The 24037-nt window shown below is 47.3% G+C and overlaps 1 protein-coding gene across 1 annotated transcript in view; it reads right to left on the bottom strand.

Moving 5' to 3' along the window:
• The window catches only part of LOC122814504 (Snf2 related CREBBP activator protein), a 3617155-nt gene that overhangs the window by 171463 nt on the left and 3421655 nt on the right, over window positions 1-24037 (bottom strand). The window contains exon 27 of the mRNA XM_044087079.1: window positions 23687-23866. Coding sequence (XP_043943014.1) covers window positions 23687-23866 — 180 coding nt within the window. The remainder of the gene's footprint in view (window positions 1-23686; window positions 23867-24037) is intronic.

The raw sequence follows: 24037 nt of genomic DNA, 5'->3' as shown, positions 1-24037 counted from the left end.
GCTGTTATGACATAATAACAGTGGTGCTGTCTTGTCTTTACCATTAATTGTCCCGGAAGAATGTGGTCCTTGAAGGATGTCAGCGCATTCTGAACTGCTTTTTTCCCTTCTTTTTGATAGATGTGCAGGTGCATTTGACTTGGGTTCCATTTGCCCTGAATACACTTCCTTGCCAGGTGTGCCCCCCCCCCCATGCATAGTCTGATGCATCTGTTAGGGTTTGGGCGGCAGGGGGTAGTGTGAATGGTAGTCCCTTGTTTTGGTGGCAGGCCTCTGCCTACCAAAGGAACTCTAGGCATAGGCAAGTTATGATAGGAGTCACTGCTTCTAGAGCCTGAGAATGTTGACACCAAAGGCTTTTTTATATACCATTGCAGTTTACTCATATGCAGTCTTGCATATGGAATTAGAAAAATGCAGGAGGCCATGAACCCCAAGGCTTGTAGTATTTGCCTTGCAGGTAGCAGGGTTTTGTGGCCACTTGTTTGAAAAGGGTTGTCAAGTGAATTTGTTTCTCTGGCGTGAGGAAAGACATCTGGGGTTGTATTCAAGCTTGCTCCCAGGAATATAATTTGTTGACAGGGTACCAGGTGTGATTTCTTTTTGTTTATGGTGTACCCCAGACAAGTTAGCACCCTTTGTACAAAAGCCAGATGATTCAAAACTATGTCCTGGTTTTCTGCCTGAATTAGACAATCGTGTAGGTATGGGTATATTTGAATATTTCTTTGCCTGCAAAATGCAATGACTGGAGCTAGGCACCTTGTGAATACCCTGTGCGCAGTAGATAAGCCAAAGGGCAGTGCAAAGAACTGATAGTGCGTGTAGCCTGCTTTGAAGCATAGGTATCTTCTGCAAGATTCCCTGATTGGGATGTGCAGGTATGCTTCCTTTAAATCTAGTGTTGCCAACCAAGCATCTGTGCCTAGCATAGGAAGCAACTGGTTAACAGTCAGCATCTTGAATTTTGGAATCACCAAAAAGGTGTTTAGAGTAGACAGGTCCAGGATAGGACACCATGAATTGTCTTTTCTGGATAGTACTTCAAGAAAAGACTCTAGTAGAAACCTTGCCCCTTTTCCTCTTCTGGTACCAATTGAATAGCCCCATATGCTTAAGAGAGAGTACTTGCTTTTGGGGTTCTGCCCACTGATTTGGAGGTAGATCCGGCCAACCGCTTGGAGTTGGTAACGTGAGGAAGTGAAACCTGTATCCTTGGGACACTATTTAAAACCCATTTGCCCAGGGTAACGAGTCCCCAGTTCTTTGCATGAAGTGCAATCTTTCCCCCCCAAAGGGGCAGTCAGTTGAGAAGTGCTTGGAAGTTTTAGAAAAAAAGACACAGACAGTTTATCATAGGGGGGAGTTTTATTACTCCCAGATTAGGAAGTGGAGGACCCCACTGCTTAGTCCTGTGCGTCCCCTGGGACTGAAGCCTGGGTGCTCTGCTGGATCTGGGTTTGGACTGAGAAGGTCTGGAAGAGGCAGGAAAGGACCAAATCTTAGGTCAATGCCTACTAAATCTTGGAGGTTGTACTTGTCCGTTTACATAGATTTAGCTTTTTCCTCCATCTTTTTAAGAACTACTTCTGCCTTGTTGCAATTTAGCTTTAACATGATCTGGCAAGGATTGCTCCTTAAGCAAAGCTTCTAAGTACAGACCCAGTTACAGCAGCAGAGGGAATACAGTCCTCAGCATCAGAATCTTCATAGGTAGATAAGGGTAAAACCTGGTCATCAGAGGAAACAGAAATTTCAGAATCCTGGTCAGAAGTATCATAAGCAAACTCAGTCCTAGGTCTCAGAGGGGGAAGGGTGGCTTCCCCTGAATAACGTAATAAGGTCTTCAGCCATTCTTATCATTTGTTTTTTTAGGCATAGAGGCCTGACCATGCGGTCTGGGCGTCAATTTTCTAGACATGGTTTGAGTTTTAGGCCTTGATGGCAGAGGGAATAGAGTCCTCAGCATCAGAATCTTCATAGGTAGATAAGGGTAAAACCTGGTCATCAGAGGAAACAGAAATTTCAGAATCCTGGTCAGAAGTATCATAAGCAAACTCAGTCCTAGGTCTCTTAGAGGGGGAAGGGTGGCTTCCCCTGAATAAAGTAATAAGGTCTTCAGCCATTCTTATCATTTGTTTTTTTAGGCATAGAGGCCTGGCCATGCGGTCTGGGCATCAATTTTCTAGACATGGTTTGAGTTTTAGGCCTTGAATAAGAAGATGGCATCTGTTTAACATGCAAGTCAGTAGGCCTGAATACACCCTTAGAAGCCGGTGCCTGCACAGCGGCTCCGAACCCATCCAAGGTAGAGACATCTGCAGGCTACACATTTGAAGCATCTTACGGCATACCGGATTTCGAATAGGTCTCAGTAGAGGCCTGTGAATCCAGGGGCTGCAAAAGCGCCTCACTGAGTACCGGCGAACTGGCGACTGGCTTAGAAGCGTCGTCGGCAGCTTTGGACCTAGGCGGCCTGTCTCTGTTTTTATCTTTGCATTTTTTCGGAATGTCAGAAGTCGAATGGCTCACTGAAGACATATCAGGATAATTGAACAGAGCACCAAAATATTTAGAAGCGAAAATATACCAACGGATAGTTTGTGGTTTAAATAAGGCACAAAACCGAGAGCGAGGTATGTCGTGGTCAGGGCCTAGGCAAGGAATACAGTACAATGAAAATCTTTATGAGGTATTTGCTTTCCACAAGAAATGCAATTATTTACTTTTACTGATATTGGTTAAGAGCAAGAAAAAGTTTCCCCAACGGGGTACTTAGCTTTTAGTTGAAGACTTAATTCTGAAACTCAAAAACTAAAATTTCAGGAGTCGGGCGATTGGCACTTGCAAACTGCTTCTGCCTTCGGGCACCGCATGGCAAGAAAGACTGATGTAATGTCGGCTGTGTGCTTTATACCCCCTGACGCCACGGAAGAAGAGACAGCAACCGACGTACGACCCAAGACTTTGTTAATCAGGCCAACTGAGGGCTACTGCAAGCAGATAGCCCAAATGTGATGACTGTAACAGTGAAACATGAAGAACATAGGGGAACCAATGCTGCGTTCGCTAATAAGGGGTCACCAGCAAGATTTTTGGTTTGTCTTTGGGAGTCTGGAGCAGAATAGCTGTAGCTGGCTGTTCTGAGGGGAGGCAAACATCAGTGGACAATGTCTAAGACCTCTCTGTGTAGCATCCATTTCTGTTGTTGAGAGAATGATCTGCTGAGGGCCATCTGCCTAATGATTGTCCTGCGATGGGATGTAGACCTCCTGCAGTGTGACTGTACTTGGTGGCCAACACCCATTCCTGTACTGCTAGCCTGTGGAGTAAGTAGGATTTGGTCCCCCCAGCTTGTTGATATATCACATCATTATGGCGTTGTCTGTGAAGACTTGAAGGGGACCTGGTTGTATTAGATGGAGGAAGGTCTTTAGAGCTAGAAGGAGAGCAGTCATTTCCCTCACACTGGTACGTTTCCTCTGGAGAGAGAGCTCCACTTGAGCCTGTACCTTCAGGCCGTTCATAGTGGCCTCCCATCCCAGATCCATGGCATCTGTGTGCATGAATTGCACTGGCTTGGTGAGTTGCAAAGGAAGGCCTGGTTTCTGGCTTATTTGTTGGATTCAACACCTCAACTCTTTCTTCAGGCAGGATAGGAAAAGCACCTAAAATTCCAGGGGGTGATTGTGTTGGGACCACACATTTTTCAAGCACAACTAGAAATTCCTCATGTGCAACCTGGCAAGGGGCAACATAGGAAGAGTAGATGCCATGAAGCCTAGAAGATAGAGGAATTGCCTGGCAGAGATGTGGTTGACTGGAAGTAACTCTTGTAAGTAGTTGTTTAGGGAAGATACCTTGTCTTTAGGAAGGAAGGCCTTCATCGTCTGTCCTTATTCTGCAGCCCAAGAAGATTTGGTCTTGGGCTGGAGTAAGGGAGGATTTTGTTAGGTTAAGAGTAAACCCCAGACTTTGAAGGAGGGACATAGCGAATTCTAGGTGTGTCCTGAGAATACTTGCTGCTTCTGCTTGGATAAGAAGGTAGTCCAGATAAGGGTAGATTTGTATACCTTTTGTTCGGCAGTAAGCTACTGCTGGGGTATTACACTTTGTGAAGACCCTTGTGCTGCAGACAAACCAAAGGGCAAGGCAGTAAACTGAAAGTGAGAGGATGGCACAGCAAAGCTTAGAAATCTCCTGTAGTCTGGGTGAATGGGGATATGCAGGTATGTCTCTTTCAAGTCCAAAGTGGCCATGAAAGCACTGGGTATCAGTAGTGGAAGAAGGGCTTGAAGGGACAGCATGCAGAAGGAAGGTACCTGCAGGAAGGAGTTTAACAGGGACAGGTCCAGTATAGGTATCCAAGGGCCTTCCTTTACTGGGACCAGGAAGAGCCTTGAGTAAAACCCCTGACCCTCATGACCTGTGGGAACCCTTTCTATAGTCCCCTTGGATGATCTGCAGTATCTGGTGGAGTTGTTTTCTTGGAGAGAGAGGTATGCCTTTTGGAACAGGTTTTTCCTGCCAGGTCATAAAGTACCTTTTTTCCACTATTGACAAGACCCAGCCGTCTGAAGTGATATGTTGCCAAAGCGGGAGAGAGTGAGAGAGGCAGGTAGAGAGGGGAAGGTGGTTTAGGCAATCGTGCATTACCTGGTCTGTCTAGAAAGGGCTGCCTGGGGGTGGATTGGGAAGAGGTAGTCCTGGGGGATGAAGTGTTTCTGGACTCTTTCCTGTGTTTTGAGGAGAAAGAGGAAAAAGCAGGTGCTCTCTTAACAAAGGTGGGTTTAGCAGGGTAGTTCCTATAGACTTTTGGAACCGGTGAGACCAATAAATGTTTGAGGTCCTGACGTTCCTTGCTTTTTTCCTACAAACTTTTGAATAGTTTTGCAGACTGCTCACCAAAGAGTAATTTATTGTCCAGGGCAGCATCTACGATCTTGTTTTTGAAATCATCAGGGAGGGGTTGTAGTCTGAGCCAAGAGTACCTGAACAGTACAGAGGCTGAAGCACCTGATCTGTCTGAAGCTTCAGCAGTATCATAGCTGCATTTTATTGAATGCCTGGCAACTCATGCTGCTAAGGAGAGCTTAGCGGTAACCTGGGGTTTTGGTAAGGGAATCAGGCAAGGAAGAGAGTAATGAAGTTGCCTGAGAGACCAGGTCCAAGGCATATTTAACCGTGTGTGTCTGGTAATTAATGGCCCTAAAGGCCAGGGTAGACAAGTACAAATCTTTTTCCCCCAGTCTATCCATCACTTTGCTGTCTTTGTCTGATTGCAGAAGGAAGGAGGAGGGAATCTGCCTGGATTGCTTATCTGGAGCCATAGGTGGCTTAATGAGGTACTTGTGGTCATCAGGGACTTTGTAGAACCTATTTGGCCTTTTAGGGGCTGCTGGCTGGGATTCATGTGTCTTACAGGCTGAAGCAAAAGCATCCAGGTAAACTGGAATCACAGAAGGAATAGCAGAGGGAGACTCCATCTGTTAGAGTTCAAATTATCTCTCTTTGCACCTCAGTCATTTGAGAGGCATCCTACTTGAAGTACTCCCTCATTTTGGAGATAGTTTCCCCAAAGATAATATTATCCTCAGGTGGGGGGTCTCTTTCCAGGGAGTCATCATTTGGAGAACAGTACTCTAGGGGAGATGCCAGCTGAGGGGTGTATGTGAGTGGCTCATCAGAGGAGGAGGAAGAGGAATCTTCCTCAAGTGTGAGCTAGGGGGATGGAAGCAGCTGAGGCTGGCTAAGGGTAGGCAGGGCTGGGTATAAGAGGCCGTGGGCATGAGAGCCATAAAGGCCTGAACCAAGGACTGGGAAAAAGTTTGCCAGTCTGGCTGGTCTTCTGTAGTAGTAGACAGATGTTTAGTTTTCTGCTTTCTCTTCAGAGGGGTTGTCTTTGAAGTTGCGTAGGAAGAAGGTCTAGAATCAGGCATCAGGCCTGTGGACGAGGAGCCCTGGTCTGAAACCGTAGGCGTCTGTCCAGTCAAACCCGGTTCCTCCACAACATCAGCAGAGACAAACGTCGCAGTAACCTTGTGGATGTGCAAACTGGAGATTCTAGGGTGGCTTCCAATAAGGTACCCACCAAAGATGCCAGTTCTGCCCAACGTCCCTCAGCCCCAAGACCAATAGCTGGCAGAATGCCTGACATCGGAGGCAAAGCAACAGACGGCCTTGAAACCTTGGCCTTCTTTTTAGGCAGCTCCACCCTGATGGCTGGTTCAGTCTCCATACCTAGGGCCAAACACTTTACTAAACAATTTAAGGTCTGCTAGACGACTGTGTAGGGTTTTAGGGACAATCGACTAACTTTTAGTTATGTACTTACCATAACTTCGGATGTATGGGATCCATCTCGCCTACATTCATAACTGATGGGTTCGGAGCCGATCCATCGGCTCCGACTCGGCCACTATATAGTAGAATGAAGTCTCTAATTGGCTGGGCTACCCCTTATCCCAGAATGCACCACACCTGCTTCCCCAGATCTTGTTTGTTCGCTTTCATACCTACATCCAGACACAGAGACATACCAGCAACTGTAACAAACTAAAGTCCTTCAAGAGAAGGACTCAGTAAGTAGCAACATTCCCTCTAAATCCAATGGGAAGGGGGAAGGAGGGAGACGTATGAATGGGAGTAGATGGATCCCATACATCCGAAGTTATGGTAAGTACATAACTAAAAGATGTAATGGGATCCAATCTCGCCTACATTCATAACTAATGGGACAGCGTCCCTAGCACCTAAATCCCGGGTGGCTCATTGGAAAACACTCCTGAGAACTGTGGAACCAAAGGAAGCTCTACCCCGAGAAGCCACATCTATCTTGTAATGAGAAATGAAGGTGTGTGGAGAAGTCCAGGTAGCGGCCACACAGATATCATCTATCGATAATTTGGAGTGGAATGCTACAGAAGTAGCCATTGCCCTGGTAGAATGAGCCCTGACTGGGAAAGGTAGCTCTTTGCCAGACCGTGAATAAATGAAAGAGATGCAATCTTTAATCCATTTGGCTGTGGTGGTTTTAGCCACCAGTTGACCCAACCTATTTTCTGCAAAGAACACAAACAGCTGATCTGACTTTCGTGTCTGATTGGTCCTACTTAAATAAAAACGCAGTTGTCTGTGAACATCCAACTGATGGAAAATATATTCTGCGCTATTGGAGAATTTGGGAAAAAACACAGGGAGCTCCAAGGATTGTTGAATGCATAAGGGGGATGCTACCTTGGGCAAGAAAGAGGGATTTAACTTGAGGGACACTCTGTCTTTGTGAAAGGTCAAATAAGGAGGATTAGAACAGAGAGCCTGAAGCTCTGAGACCCGCTTGGCAGAGGTTATTGCCACCAAAAGGCGGTTTTCCAAGATAGAAATTTTATATCACAAGTAGCTGCTGGTTCAAAGGGGCGGGCAGTTAAAGAAGATAGAACCATATTCAGGTCCCAAGGGGGCACAGGGTGGGCTATTGGGGGCCAAAGGAGCCACGCTCCTTTAAGGAAAGATTTGCAAAGCCTGTTTGCCATTAAGGAAGGCTCAAAGGAGACATGAAAATTAGAGATAGCCGCCAGTTGGACTTTAATTGTTGAAACTGAAGAGCCCAAATAAAACAAAGAAGCCAGGAATTCTAAAACCTGAGGTACTGGGGCGGTAAGGGGATCTATACCTTGTTGCTGGGCCCAAAGAGCAAACCTCTCCCACTTGCTGGAATACAATTTAATAGTGGAAGGTTTGTGAGAAGAGGACAAAATGTGGATGACGTCTGGAGAAAGAGAGTCATCTCTGACTAAGGTTGGAAGTGGAGTAACCAAGCGGCCAACCTCAAGGACCTGAGGGATGGGTGAGACTGTCCCAACTGATGAGTCAACAGGTCGGGCACCAGGTCCAGAAACCATGGGCCCTCCACCGCATACCTCAGAAGGAAGGGGAACCAAACCTGACGAGGCCAGTGTGGAGTGATCAAAATCATGTCGCTTCCTAGATAAATCGCCTTCTGTATCACCTTCGGGAGAAGGGGAACCGGAGGGAAGGCGTAAAGTAGACCGGGGGGCCAACTGTGAGCTAGAGCGTCCCTGGGAATCTGCCCCTGAGAGGGAGTCAGAGTGAAGAACCCTGCATTTCGCATTGTGAGGGCTGGCGAACAAGTCGCAACAAGGAAGGCCCCACTTGGCGAAAAAGTTTGCAGCCACCCTGTCGTTGAGGGACCACTTGTGGGGCAACAGGAGAGTCCTGCTCAGCCTGTCTGCCATCACATTAGATTTCCCCGGAATGTGCGTTGCCACTAGAAAACGCTGGGTAGAAATCGCCCAATGCCACACTGTCATGGCCTCTCGGCAAAGAGGGCAGGACCTGGTTCCGCCTTGCTTGTTTATGTACCAGACTACCGACATGTTGTCGGATAGGATCGCAATAGTACCCCGGGGAAGAGCAAGATGAAGTGCTTGCAACACCAGTAGCACCGCTCTCATTTCCAGGATATTGATATGTAAGTGCGTTTCGTGAGCCTGCCACGTGCCTTGGACAGACCTGTCCAGATAATGACCCCCCCCCCACCCTATCTGGGAGGCGTCCGTGCTCACTGTGGCGACGGGAGGCTGAAGGGCAAAGGGTCGCCCCTGGTCCAGGTTGGACCGAAGCAGCCACCAACGTAGGTCCCGACGGCAAATTTCGGTAATCTGGAACAAATGGTTCAAGGGAAGTACCTGAAAGGACCATTGAACCGACAGTAGCCATTGCAGCACCCGCATGTGCAGCCTGGCTAAGGGTCTAGAAGAATAGTCGAGGACATCGTGCCCAATAACTGCAGAATCAGTCTGGCATGAACTCGTGATCTGGGTAACAAGGTTTGAACCTGAGACTGCAGGACCTGAATCCTGTCTACCGGCAAGAATGCCCGCATTCTTCTTGTGTCTAACTCTGCGCCTATAAAGGTAATACGCTGAGACGGCTGCAGCACAGATTTTCCCCAATTGAACGTGATTCCTAGTGAATGACCCAAACTGACTGTGGTCATAAGCGCCCAAACTAATAGATGCTTGGAGGTGGCAGTAAGGAGCCAGTCGTCTAGATAGGGAAACACTTGGAATCCTAGACTACTCAAGTGAGCTGTCACTACTGCCAGACACTTGGTGAACACCCTGGGGGCTGTGGTGAGACCAAAGGGCAGTGCTCGGAACTGGAAATGACTGGTTCCCAGGCGGAAGCTAAATGACTCCTGGACTCTTGACTTATCAGAATGTGATAGTAAGCGTCCTTGAGATCTATGGAGCATATCCAGACATCCTTCTCCAATAACGGGAGAATGGACTGAAGGGTGACCATTCGGAATTTGGATTTTTTTTACAAAGCGATTCAACGATCTGAGGTCCAAAATGGGCTTCAAGTCCCCTGTCTTTTTTGGCACCAAAAATAGTCTTGAGTAAGTTCCTGATCTGATCTGGTCGGCGGGGACAGGCTGGATGACTCCTTTTCTTAGCAGCTTTGAAACCTCGACCGCTGCTTGATCCCGCTGACTGGGTGGCACATCCGGGATTTTCCTGATAGGAAGAGGGGGGATCTTGATGAAAGGGATGAGATAGCCTCCGGTTATGGCTCGGAGCACCCACTGATCCTTGGTGATAGATTCCCAAGCCTGTGGGTGTTCCGCAAAACGACCCCCGACTGGCTCCGGAGATGCGCAGTCGGGCCACGTCTCAGGGACGGGGAGCGTAGGATGGACCACGAAAGGAATCGCGGTCTCCAGAGTTACGGGGGCCTCTGCCACCTCTGGGGCGGCGTCTTCCTGAATCCCCCCCCGCCTCTAGAGGGGGGATCACTCGGAGTAGGGAAAGACCTTTGAGATTTCCTGAACCACATTTTCCCTCCTCTCTGGGCCTTGGGGTAAGGTCTAGAGGGAGCGGAAAAACTGGCCCCCACGGCAGTCAAGGTCTTGCCCTCCTGCTCGCACCGAGTCAGTGTGTCCTTCACCTTGGGTCCAAACAGGGAGGACCCATCAAAGGGGCATCGGTGAAGGAAGACTTAAAAGCCTCCACAGGGACACAAGCGTAACCAGGCGTGTCTTCTAAGAGCCACGCCTGTTCCCGCTGCTCTACTCGCCCCTTCGGCCGCATATGAGATGAGCCTCACGGACGAGTTGACTATCGAAGATAGGGTAGTCATCTGGGCGCCAACACTACGCCTCAGGAAGATTACCCGTAAGAGACTCACCTAACTCTTTGAGGAGGTCCCTTTGGAGCCTGGTAAAATGACAAAGGTAATTCAGTGACCGCAGGGTAAAGGCCGCTGAAGAAAGGGTACGCTTCCCGTACCTATCCATGCTCCTGGAATCCTTATTAGAAGGGTGAACAGACGTTGAAGCCTCTGCCACGTCTTGCTGAGTGGCAGATGCCACCACCATCGCATCTACTGCAACTCCTTTAGTCAAAAATTCCTTTTGAGGAGGGGCTGAGAGGAACTTGTTAGGCCTGGTGGGCACCGGTTCCACAGAGTCAGGGTGTTCCCACACCCTTCGAGAAACTAAATCTAGTAATTCATCGAAGGGTGGAGACACCCGGGAGGCAGAGGGCTGGGCTCCAAAAGCCTTGAGGAAGACTGACTCCTCCGCGGAAGGGGTTTTGGACTGCCAATCGCCTCTCTGTCTCAGGATCTCGAGGATATCTGAGAATGAGACGTCATCCGAGGACGATTTTGGGGACCCCTCCGCATCATCGAGGTCAGTATCTGATGTGATAGACTCATCCTGGGAGTCAATGTGCTTCCTGTTGCACAATTTTTTTCTTGGAGGTTCATCTGAAGCGGATTCAGAAGGACCTCCCGGGAGAAGGGAACCCCCAAGGGGTATCCTCAGGCCCTGGGGCCCCACTGTCGGGAATGAAGCACACCAGAAGCACCAGTTCCCAAGTCTAGGGACGGTGAGGTAGAGACTTGCTGAGCCGGCAAGGACATGGCCAGCGCACTCCTCATGGCCTCAAAAGCAGGACCTCCAGACTCTACGGAGGACACCGGCTGAGAGACCACGACGGTACCGGGAATCCCTGTGGCCGACGCTCCGAGGGGAAGACTAGGCACCGATGCTACCAGTTCCAAAGTGTTCCCCTCGGCCCCGGTACCGAACCCTGATGCCGAGGACAGGGTAGGAATGATGGTCGGAACAGAGAAGCTCCGAGGGAGTCTCGGTTCCGACTGGACAACTCTGCTCTGCTCTACCATCACCGACTCCAACGGCTCCGAGGAGGTTGGAGGAGGAATCGGATGCGAAGTGGGGACCCACTCCGGAGCAGAGTGGGTTGGAGCAGAGACCATTTTTGCAAAAACCGGGGACTGGAAAAGCCTCTGGATAACTCTGTCCAAATCTGAGTCTGACAACCTGGAAGATTTAGAGGAAATAGATGGGGGCCGAGACGACTTCTCTCTCGGCTCCGACAGACCAGGGGACCGACTCCGAAATGGCTCCAACACCATCGTCACCGGATCCGGAACCGTATGAATAAGCATCGGCGCCAAAGGGGACTTCGGGGCCAGGGGGGGGGAAGAGTCTGAGCTGCACACCTCCAACGGCTCCGAGACCAAAGGAGCCGAAGCAGGTGATTCGTCTCTCGATCCCCCAACCTGCGGCTCCGACAGCAATGGAGCCGAGGAAAGAGGTATCGAGGCAGACCCTTCCACCCGAGGCTCCGAAGCCATTGGAGCCGAGGAAGAAGAGGTCGACCTATGCTTCTTGGAAGTCGGTTCCGACGGACTGGTCGGAGCCGACGACCTTTTCTTTTTAGAAGCTGGAGAGGAAGGAGAAGCCAAAGCTTCCTCAAAGGAGGGCTTAATAAGGCCCTTAAGGATCAATTTATTTTTACGTTCTTGAAGGACCCTAGAGGAAAAAGCATGACAAACACTACATGTTTCCTGCAAATGTTTCGGTCCTAAACAATATACGCAAACAGCATGGCTATCAGTAATAGACATTTTGTAGTTGCACTTGGTGCACTTTTTAAAACCAGACTTCTGCTCTTTTGACATCCTCACACACAACTATTTTTCACCACGAAAAGTAACCTTAAAGTAGGGCATGAGCCCTTGACTCAAAAACGGGACTGGCCCGAGATACAGAACACAAAACGGGCAGAAGCCCTCTAACTAAAACGGGCTTAGCCCGATAGAGCAGGACGTACAGTAGGGCGAAAAACAAACCTAAAAGTAGACAAAATCAACACATTGACTCACAAATAAGGGCAAGGGCCCTCTAACTTAAACGGGCCTTGCCCGGTAAGTAGAGAAAATGCCAATCACACTGAAAAAGTTTCACACACACACGTAAAGCTGTTAAAACAGCTGTTTGTTAAATTAGTGAAGAAAATCCTAGGTGAAAAGACCAAAAAGTAACAAAAAACCACTTAGCTCCAGCCAAGTCGAGACCACGTCTAGCTTGAAAAGCGGCAAACGAGATCTGGGGAAGCAGGCATGGTGCATTCTGGGATAAGGGGTAGCCCAGCCAATTAGAGACTTCGTTCTACTATATAGTGGCCGAGTCGGAGCCGATGGATCGGCTCCGAACCCATCAGTTATGAATGTAGGCGAGATAGGATCCCATTACATCAAATATTATATGTCGTATGGATGTGGGGATTGGCCTAAGCAGAAAAGACAAAGCTCATGGAAATCCTTGCAGAACTGACCTCACTTAACATTTTCCCTTCCTAAATGACATCTGCTATAAAAGAGCAGCAGCAACCTAAGCCAAAGTGAAAATAAAAAAGATTCTCCAACGGGGCACTTAATTGTATCATCTTCTGAAGCATGGAGCGAAACCAGCAAGCTGACATTTGACTGCAAAAGAGAAGTTCTGAAGTCTGTGCGTGCAGATGTCACATTTAAGGCCCAGGGTTTATGGCCCTGCGTGTGACGTCCCATGCAGCTGACAGTAACCAGGCTTACGCTTTGGCATAGGAGCCAGATGGAGGATCCCACAAGTGAGAATACTGCAACATGTAAATAGAAGGACATCTTGTTTTCCATACCAAGTACTCTTTTTGTGAGAAATCTGTAAGGACACTCCACTTATTGTCCATGCCGGACTAGGAACATCCTGAAGCGGGCACTGTGCTCAATGACTGGTCTTGTGAGAGCCGAGTACAACGGAATGATGACATGCTTGAATTTAGATGCCTTACTCCTGATTAAAAGTTGGGCAACACAGAACAATTTCCTCATCACAGTAGACACGCAACTGAAATACCAAATCAATGTCCACATGCGTTCCCAAATCCCTGACACAGCCTACTCACATGGGTGGACTGTCAGTGCAGTAGCTTACTGGGGGGGTCCACCTTTCCAAAAGATACTATGATACACTTTTTGGCATACAGTTTTAGACCACAACTCTGGCACCAGTTTGTGTCAGGCTTTCTTGGAGGAAGTGTGTGTCTTGGAGGGATTCGATGACTGCACCCATAGCCGGCCTTAGGCATAGGCCAACTAGGCGGCCGCCTAGGGCGCCGCTTTAGTAGGGGCACTTTTTCAGTATTTATTTGGTGTAGGTAGACCAGGATGGGGGGCACTGGGTGGTGTGGTGTGGGGTGCTGTGGTGCCCTTTTGCCTAGGGCACCAGTTGACCTAAGGCCACTCCTGACTGCACCCAATTCAAAATCATCTGTAAACTTGGTCAGCCAGAGGTCCATGACATTAATCTTGACTTCTGAGAATCGGATATCAAACACAAGCGGCTACAGCACTGAGCCCTGAGGAACCTCACTAGTAACTTATGTAGTGGAAGACTCCCCTATTGTAACTTCAATTTCAGTCTAAGCCAGATGGTTATCCAGCGGGTGATGCAATACATTTATAGCTAGTTCAGCGAGTGCACTGTTTTGACTATATCCACTGCTTTGGTGACCTTTGTGAAGACCTGCCCTTGACAAACCTGAACTTATTAGGGTCTAATGTCTGTAAGTTACGAATGTCATCACTTAGAATGTACAAGATTATGTTCTCCACAGCTTTGCATACCAAGCTAGTCTGACTTACGGGTCGATAATTCCCCAGGTACGTGGATGGTCTGCCCTTATGTAACAGGATAACCACTGCAGCCTCCACTCATTTGGTACAAAGCTTGTTTGGAGGCTGTGGCTAAACAATGTTTCTAGTGGCTTTAACATTTCACACTTCATGTTCATGAGACATCCTGGGATATTACTGGGACCAAATGATGCAGTGTTCTTGGCCCTGGAGCACTTTCAGCACTTGCTGTCTTATTGATATTTGAGGATGCTATGGATGTGGGTATTTCCTGAGGGGATAAAACCAGAGCTAAATGAAATGACGTAGTCTATCATGCAGTAAAACATGCACAGCTCTGAACAACTCTCTTACAAAATACGATTAGGGTATTATAAATATCTAAAGTATACTTATTTCTCATCAATATAGTGTAGGCAATTATGGAGAAAAAGAAGTTATGTACTCATCCTAACGTTCCATCTGAGTAGTTAGACTGTCATCAACCTGTGGGTGTCGGATCTAGACCGGATCTGAGACAGTAGCTTCACCAGCATCTGATCTGAGCTCCAAGCTCCTCCCCTTACCAATAATACCCCATCTCCTTCCTTCCATAAGATCAAATTTGCTATACCCCTCACATGAACCTGATCCAATAACCTTCACAACCAAAGAAAAACAGGAGGGCCGCAAAAGCGGAATCTCCTGCCTGCCAATGCAGAAAACAAAGAGAAGGTCGGGGGTGGAAGGAGGGAGGGACAGTTGATGACAAAGTCTAACTACTCAGATAGAACGTTAATGGTGAGTACATAACTTCTTTATCTGAAGTAGTAGACTTCATTTGATCATCAACCTGTGGGACAGAATCCCCAGCTACTAAAACCTTGGGAGGCCCTCATGGAAGGATATTTCAGAGCAACACGGATCCAAAGGATGCTTTCCCCCTGGAAACCATGTCCAATTTATAATGAAAAATGAAGGTGTGAGATGAGGGCCAAGTAGCCACCAAACAAATATCATCCAAAGACACTCTAGACCAAAAGGCAGCTGACGTAGCCATGGACCTAGTAGAATGGGCATTTATCCTACCCAGAAGGGACATACCTTTGCCTTTGCAAACCTGAAGGATGCAAAGGGAAATACATCTGGCAATGGTTACCTTAGAAACCAGTTTGCCCAGAAAGCGTGTGGCAAAAGACACAAACAACTGATCAGACTTGCGATAGGCTTTAGTTCTGTGTAAGTAGAAATGTAACTGTCTATGCACATCTAAAATGCAATTTAAATTCATCCCTGTTCTGAAAATTTGGAAAGAAAACAGGTAAACTTATTGATATTTGTTTCCGAAGCCACTTTAGGCAGAAAAGAAGGATTAGTATGAATTGAAACCCTGTCTTTAAGAAAAATCATATATAGAGGTTTGACAAATAACGCCTGGAGTTCTGACACACTCCTAGCCGAGGTAATAGCCACTAGGAAAAGTGGTCTTCCAGGATAAAAATTTCAAATCCACAGAAGCAGCAGGCTCAAAGAGAGGAGCCTTAGGTTGTCCTGCCCAAGCAATACCCCCCCCCCACCTAGTTGGGAGGCATCCGTGGTCACTGTGGCTTGGAGAGGGGCTGCAATAAATGCTTGCCCCCCGACTGGCTCCGGGGAGCGTATCCACCAGAGGAGGGACTTCCTGCATGCGTTGCTTATATGAATTAGAGAAGAGTAATGGTGACTGCCATGGAACCTAGGGCTCTAAAAACCGCCTCGGCTGGAGGAAGATGAAACTGAAGGATCACGAACACAAAGTGGTAAGTTTCGGACTCTCTCTGGAATTAGAAAGACATTGGACTGTAATGTATCTACCCTCACTCCAATGTAGTCTAAGACATGAATTGGGTCTAGAGAAGACTTGGATATGTTGACTGAAATTCCCAGCAAGTCGGACAGCTTCAGGAAATAGTCTCTGGCCTGACAAAGTAGACGCCTTGTGGGGGCAGCAAGGAGCCAATCGACCAGGTACAGATAGACCTGTATCCCCTGAAGTCTCAGGTGATCCGCTACTACTGCCATGACTTTAGAGAACACCTTGGGGGCTGTGGTGAGACTGAAGGGTAGGGCATCTATGCATTTTGATGTGGTAGTATGCGTCCAGGAGATCTATTGAGCACATCCAGTAGTTCTCCTGCAGGTAAGGCAGGATGGATTGTAGAGTGACCATCTGGAACTTCTCTTTGGCAAATGACAGGTTTAGAGTGGAAAGGTCCAGGATAGACCTTAGGTCCCCCATCTTTTTTGACACTAAAAAGAACGTGGGACAGATGCCTGATCCAAACTGATCTTGGAGGATGGGCTGGATGATTTGTTTCCTCAGCAGCTTTACTATTTCGCGTGCTGCTGCCTCCCTTTGTGCGAGTGGAATGTCTGGGAGGGGTTTTGAGGGAATGGGAGGAGTCACAAAGCAGATGGTATAACCTCTTGATATTATAGTTGGGCAACCCCCTCAGGGCTGCTGCGCGGGCCTCTCTAAAAACGGTTCTCGACACACGAAGTTTCTCGGACCCCCCCCCCCCTGCCTCTGGGCCGGTGTCTGTCCTGACCCCCTATGCCTCTAGGGGAAGGTGAGTCCTGAGTGTCCCGGAAATACTGAGACTTCTAGAACCACATCTTCTTTTGCCCCCTCTGATTCCTGGAAAAGGATCTTTGGGGGTTGGATAAGCGGATCCCAATGGCAGACGGTGTTCTTCTCGTCCTTCTCACTCTGGACCAACATCTCACGAACCGTCTTTCCAAACAAAGAAGAACCATCATAAGGAGCATTCGCAAAAGACGACTTAAAAGGTTCCATGAATTGACAGCCTTAGCCAGGCATGTAGCCTCATAGCAACATCGGTCCCATCCGCCCTTGCTGCTCCTTCAGCGGCATGTGAAAGGAGGAGCATGGACGTATTAGTAACTGCTTTGAGAGTGGCCATTCGCACTGAGAATGTGCATTTATCCTCCGGTGACATGGACTCCAGGGGCGACTCAGAGAACTCCTTGACCAGGTATCGCTGTAGTCTAGTTATGTGGGCCAAATAATTCAGCGCCCTTATAGAATAGGTGGCTGAAGCATATGTCTGCTTTCCCAGATGATCCATAGTTCTGGACTCTTGGTGGGGTGCGGGCGGGGGTGGACCGTAGAACTTTCCTGGGCTAGTTCTTTCTTAGTGGCAGCTACCACCACAATGGCATCCACTAGGGACCCCTTGTTCCAACTAGGTCTGTCTAGTGGAGGGCTCAGGATTTTATCGGGGTGTCTCGGGATTGGCTCTATGGTGTCCGGCTCCTTCCATGCCTTGGTGATAAGGTCCACCAAGGGATCTGTGTGTGTGGGGGGGGGGGGGGCACCCAGGAGATAGACCGGCCCATGTCAAAGGCCTTTAGGAACACAGATTAGTCTGAGGCCATCCCACCCGCTGGCACAGTATTTCCCTGATGTCGCCAAAGGAGACATCACTGGGGGGTGATCTGGGGGAACATTCCCCTTCCTCCAAATCGGTATCCTCAGTGAGGGACTTTGGAGAGGGGTCCAGCTGCCTCCTTTTGCATGGTCATTTGCGAGGACTCTCTTTAGTGAGAATGTGCATTTATCCTCCGGTGACATGGACTCCAGGGGCGACTCAGAGAACTCCTTGACCAGGTATCGCTGTAGTCTAGTTATGTGGGCCAAATAATTCAGCGCCCTTATAGAATAGGTGGCTGAAGCATATGTCTGCTTTCCCAGATGATCCATAGTTCTGGACTCTTGGTGGGGTGGGGGGGGGGGGTGGACCGTAGAACTTTCCTGGGCTAGTTCTTTCTTAGTGGCAGCTACCACCACAATGGCATCCACTAGGGACCCCTTGTTCCAACTAGGTCTGTCTAGTGGAGGGCTCAGGATTTTATCGGGGTGTCTCGGGATTGGCTCTATGGTGTCCGGCTCCTTCCATGCCTTGGTGATAAGGTCCACCAAGGGATCTGTGTGTGTGGGGGGGGGGGGGGGGCACCCAGGAGATAGACCGGCCCATGTCAAAGGCCTTTAGGAACACAGATTAGTCTGAGGCCATCCCACCCGCTGGCACAGTATTTCCCTGATGTCGCCAAAGGAGACATCACTGGGGGTTGATCTGGGGGAACATTCCCCTTCCTCCAAATCGGTATCCTCAGTGAGGGACTTTGGAGAGGGGTCCAGCTGCCTCCTTTTGCATGGTCATTTGCGAGGACTCTCTTTAGTGAGACTCTCCAAAGAGGGCTCGCAAACTACCTGTGGTTCCTCGAGGGAAGCAGTCTGGGGCACATCGAGCACTGGTTGTCCCTGCATAGGCAAAATGGCTGAAGACACACCCAGAACCAAGGAAGTCAGGGCGGAATCTAATGAGAGGGGCAGGGGCCTCGATCCCCTGGAGAGAACCCTTTCCACCGCCTCGGGGAGAGAGCCTTCTGAGAAACTAAGGAAGCTGCTCTTACCGGATCCAGCACGGTGATCGGAGCCAAGCCCGACGGAGCAGAGATACCGAGGAGTAGGCCTTGACACAACAGCATCTGAGCCAAAGGAGAAAGACCCAACCCCTCCGATCTGACGCCAAGGCTTCGGCTCAGAGTGTCGCTCGGTTCCGAACAAGTCGAATCTGACGCGCTCAAGGTTACAGCCGGTGTCAAGGTGCACGGTATCATCGGCACAGACCCCCTATTTCATGACCTCTCAGATACAAAAACTCTGATATTGGGGGTCGGATAGGAGAAGGAGATATCGGGACAAAAAAGGGAAGTGAGCTCCCCCCTGTAGAGGGAGAGGGGGCTGGCAAGACCCCCATCTGAATCTGGGTGGAAATAAACCATCTCAACATTTTTTCCATGTCTGCTTCAGATAAACCTCTGGTGGACCGCGACGAGGCCACAGACGCCAGGAGGGTAGATGTATAGAGGGCCCTAGAATGAGGTCTAAGCATTATCTGGCTCCGGTGATCGGAGCCAAGGAGAAGCTGGCCTGGAAAAGACCGTTTAGGAGGACCACCCACCGGATCCGTCCAGTCCGGGGATCTCTTCCTCCCTTTGTCTCCAATTGTCTTTGCTCCTCTCTTTTCCTAGACTCCCTATCCTCAGGCCTATGTCCAGGAGGTTGCGTCCCAGCTTGAGAGGGAGAGGAAGAGACAGTGGCTGAAGTAGAAGGAGCGGTCAAATTCGTGACCGAAATAGAAGTAGAGGCAGCAGCCTCCATAGCAAGGAGAAGTCCCTTGAGGATCGATTTTGCCCTACGATCCTTTAGGGCCCAGGGGTTGAACCCCAAACAAATAGGGCAGTCCGAAGAAAGATGGGGTGCCCCCAAACACACAGTGTAGCCATCCACCGAGGACAACTTGTGGCCACACTCTGTGAACTTTCTAAAGACCAGCTTGGCCTGCTGATCTGCCATGCCAACTGTGAAGATTGGGTAGAGATGGGTGAAGGCTGCCAGGGCTAGCCAGCTAGAATTGTGCAGATAATTCTATTATTTGTAAATACTGTGAATGTTGTACTTAAAACAATGCGGCAGCATTGCCATCTGCTGTAAAGAAAGCTAAGTCAAGCAATTCTTGTTGGTCCTTTGAAATTAAAATTATTTCATCACTGCCTTTGATATTTTACAAGTCGGCTCCAGTCCAGTTGGATGGGGGTCCTCCTGCCTACTGCTTTAAGGCTACAGTTAATGACCAGAATTTACATGTGGAATGTCTAAGTGTAAAAGCATGTAAATGCAGTTAATGTGTAGCCTGGGAACTCCAGGAAGAGTAAAAAAAGATGATGTAATGTTTATCAGAACTGGAGTTTTCAATTTAAACAGTGAGAACCAGAGATTGTTAAGCATTTTTGTCTTGATATCCAACTTATCAGCACTCTGCCTGTGACTTAAATTATCTTAGAAGTGTGTTTTCTTAATAGCTAGGACTATAAAGCTTAGACCAAATTTTTTCTGTTACATCAGAACTGTACTACTGAATTATCTTAAGTTTCTGTGTGATCTCTAAACTCTTGAATAGCACTGTGGTGTAGTAGTATAGTCTTGGTGTTTTTAGTACTTATTATTAAATATTTTTAAACCCTTTTCAACTGTGGCTGGTTTATGTAGAGATAATTTAAGCTCTAGAGTACATTGCATATTTATAGAGTTTACTGTCTAGGACACTCCAAAAATAAGCCTTAAGACTGTTTAGTCACACTTACTATTGGATAGTAATATTGCACAGTAATAATTGGACACTCTTTTAAGGGCCTTCGGGTAGCTGAGAATTATTAACTGGTGGTGGCAGTAATTACTACAGTATAGTCTGGGTATAGTGGCACAGCTGGAGAATCTGTGTCAGCCTTTCCAAAGGAGTGTCTGTGAAGTTGCATAAATACTTACCTCAAAGTGTGTGTGTGTGTGTGTGTGTGTGTGTGTGTGTGTGTGTGTGTGTGTGTGTGTCTCAGCTACTTGGGCAGGGACGCTAAGCACTGGTTGGACAGAGAGAGTACTGAAGGTTTTAGCTTGCCAGCTAGGCTGAGATCTGGACCCTACAGCTGTTCCAGTGGGGAATCTTATTGGGGACCTGAGGAGCAAGGGAGCGACCAGCCTCGGACTGACTGTGATCTCTGTGTACTCGTAAGGGAAATTGCACTTTACTGTGTGTATTTGTTATCCTTTTCTCCCATACGATACACCCTCTCTGGTGTTAGTGGTGAGGATTGAGGCTCCTTGATTGCTGGGCCAGGGCGCGGGCGTCACACCAACAAAGAAGGTACGATGTACCAAAACTTTAAACTACCCGACCCCAACACTCACACACAACTCACTCGCAAGGAGGGGGAAAGGAGACAAGGCCTACTCTACCTAGAACACAGAAAAACTTTTTTCTTTTTTTTTAACAGAAAATGTGACTTGAAACGAAGGGCAGGGAAGGCAAAGGGCAGAAGAAACCTACCTACACCTACAGCAACTTTAACACCTACAAAAAAGCAGAAAATGTACCTACCACACTTGGAGCTCTAAGACCATGCTGCTTGGCAAAGCAGCAGCAAACGAGATCTGAGGGAAGGAAGGAGATGGAGGGGTATTATGGGTAAGGGGAGGAGCTCAGATAAGATGCTGGGATCAGACACCCACAGGTTGATGATCAAATGAAGTCAACTACTTCAGATCACAGGACCATGTGTAAACCACGTCACTTGCACTCACCCAAGTTGCAATGTTCTCTATTATTTCCCTTTAAAGTGCATAAATCCTACTTTTACCCATTCCATACAGTCAAGTGGAGCCATCAAGTCTAGCCAACTATCTTGTTTGTACCAGGAAGTGAAGAACTGAACACAAACATGTTTCTTTTCAACTGAATCAGATCTTATCTTCCTATTCAACTTCAAGTATCTTTCAGTCTAATGGTCACCTTTTATTTTGTTCCGCCTGTAACTGGGCTAATCATAGCGGCACACCTGATATTTTTCAACTTCATCTTGGTTGTAGAAAGTCAACACCCCACCTTTACAAAATGCCTTCAAAGTGGCACAGAATTACAATTGATAGTTCAATTTTCTATGCTTACTTTCTGTTTGTGGAAGCAGTAAAAAATGTTTCAGAGGCACCTCAGAATAATCATGTCCAACAAATACAGGCCCATCCAACTACTTAACACTTCCTCCCCAGTTGTCAAAGCTGCCACAGTACCTGTTCCCTTTCAGAACAGGTCAAGAACTTTCAGCATTAGTCTAAGTCTCCCATATTGAACTTACCAGTCTGAAAGTCACAAACATTACACACTACTACTCCCAACAAATCTCTTGCAAACTACCAATTAATTGGTCATCCTGGATTTTACATATTCCATTAGTTGTATGACTGTTTCACTCTCCAAAACACAGAGTCCCACATTTTACTTTTTTTGCCTTAACTTGGATTCCAAGCAACTGGTGTTTTAATATGCTTGATTTGTTTAACCATCACAGTTGCCTAACCCGAATCTTACAAATATGCAGTTTAAAAAGGCACTGACTAACTAATGACAATGCACATCTTGCACTGCAGCCACTTTAAAAAACATTTGTATATACTGAAAAAATAAATCCAGTCACATTCCACAAATTCAGTCCTCATGGTTCCAAACTATTTGTGATCTCTGCAACATTTAATCTCAGCATTTTTATCAGATCTCTCATCACTGGTCATAAAATATTCTGGCTACCAAATTCTAGTTCACAATTAACTTTGTCTTCAAAACCCCCAACTTTCACTACATCCATGTCTTCCATCACCAGTTGATAGATGTTACCTTCATCCTTTGGCATACCAAAAGCCACGATAGCCTACTTTTATTTTGCAATTTAGCAGTTTTATCTTTCATAGCAATTGAGCAATCCAAGGAAGCAACCAACTTCAAACACTTTGCATGCATACTGACATTTTTTTAAAACACTAAGTGAGAGCTGACAAGAGAATCAGCCTACCCTACACACAACTAACAGACACATTACAAAATAGTGCAGCTCCTATTAAATGGATTCCATATCGACTGCTGGTACTGTTTTTAGGAAGCTTCAACTGCTTCTGTCTGCTACAAATGTCAAAATGATGTCACAGCAGTAAAATTACATTGATGGCTTAACATTCTGACAGCTACACAGATTATCCGGTGGGGTTCAGCTGTTTTCCACTACCAGCGCTGACTGAACCGGTGTTGTGTGTGATACAGCCAGGGTTTCATTCTTGTACAGTATGGAGCCATCAAAAGACTGTTTCACAAGCTGCCTGTAAGTTGTCCCACTGTATACCCATGCACATCTGTAACACTGGCAACTAATTTCAAAGATCCTTCAAACAGCAAATCAAAAAAGAAAAGAAATGTCTACAATCTCATTTCAGGATGCCTCAGTTATTAAGGGATAGAGAGGAGGCTTTTTAAACTTCAGATTCACCAGCAACTTAGGCCTAGATACAGAAAGCCCTAATTAGGACTGTAAGGAACCAGAGTTCAAGTAGCAGCTAATGTATCAATGGGACTGGGCATGGGGTTGGTAGAGAGCAACTTGAATTAGCCAGCTCCATTCTACACTGGGGGATGGAGTGGAAGCACATTCCCACTGCTGAACCCAGGGTAGAAAACACAAACCTCACAAGAGTGCCAGCTTTAAATGGGAGGAGGAGGTTTACAGCATTTCTAGGACTGCCATTCCAGCACTAATGCCCAGTGCAATCGAACCTCAGGCATGTTACCAGGGCAAGCATTGGGGAGATTCCCACAGACGTAACCAGAAAAAATAAAAGTTCTGATGTCTACTTAAATAAAGGCCCCTCTTAGTCAGCCCTCACCCTGGTGAACTGACAACTAAAGGGCTAGTGGTCCACGAGAAGGGAAAAATAAACTAAATTGCAGATTTGCTGCATACCCATATATTCTTAGCACTCTCACTACTGATCTGTGTATATGAAGTACACTGTAATGGAGGATGGTACAGGTGTACAAATCTCATTTTGTAAATGTTTACTCCTAACCAACTGCTTAAATACAGTAACTGCATTATCAGTTTAAATTGCTTTGGTATGAAATTCATAAGCACACAAAATGCAGTGACAGGATTATTTAAAATCAATCTCAGATACTGAAACAAAGACACATACCATTCTGTTTTAATTTGGAACTAAACAAAAGACGTTACAAGACTGAATTCTTCTTCTGCATACCTGTTCCACCAGTGCTGCAATTTCCAATTCCACTTTAGAAAGCTCCTCCTCCTCTTCCTTTGTGCCATCCTCCATGTCTAGTGGTATATTCTCATTGAATTCAGCCAGCTCTGCTACCTGTTCAGCCTTTGCAAGTGATGCTGCTTGGATATCTTCCTCATCCTCAGCTTTACAGAGTGCCTGTGAAGTAGTGAAGTACATGTATGTCAAAGCTTATAGATAAAACAAGCTTCTAATCTTTGACAGAACAGTCTCTCTCTAAGAAACAAATTTCATTAGTGTGTAACAAGACACTGCAACTCTCGCCTATTTATAGTCACATATGCATTTTTTTCTTAATTCTGAAAAGTT

This window comes from Protopterus annectens, chromosome 10.part0, assembly GCF_019279795.1.
Source record: "Protopterus annectens isolate FY-2018-M chromosome 10.part0, PAN1.0, whole genome shotgun sequence".
Taxonomy (NCBI): Eukaryota; Metazoa; Chordata; order Ceratodontiformes; family Protopteridae; genus Protopterus; species Protopterus annectens.
The sequence above is the reverse complement of the archived record's forward strand: the minus strand, read 5'-3'. Positions and strand labels throughout refer to the sequence as shown.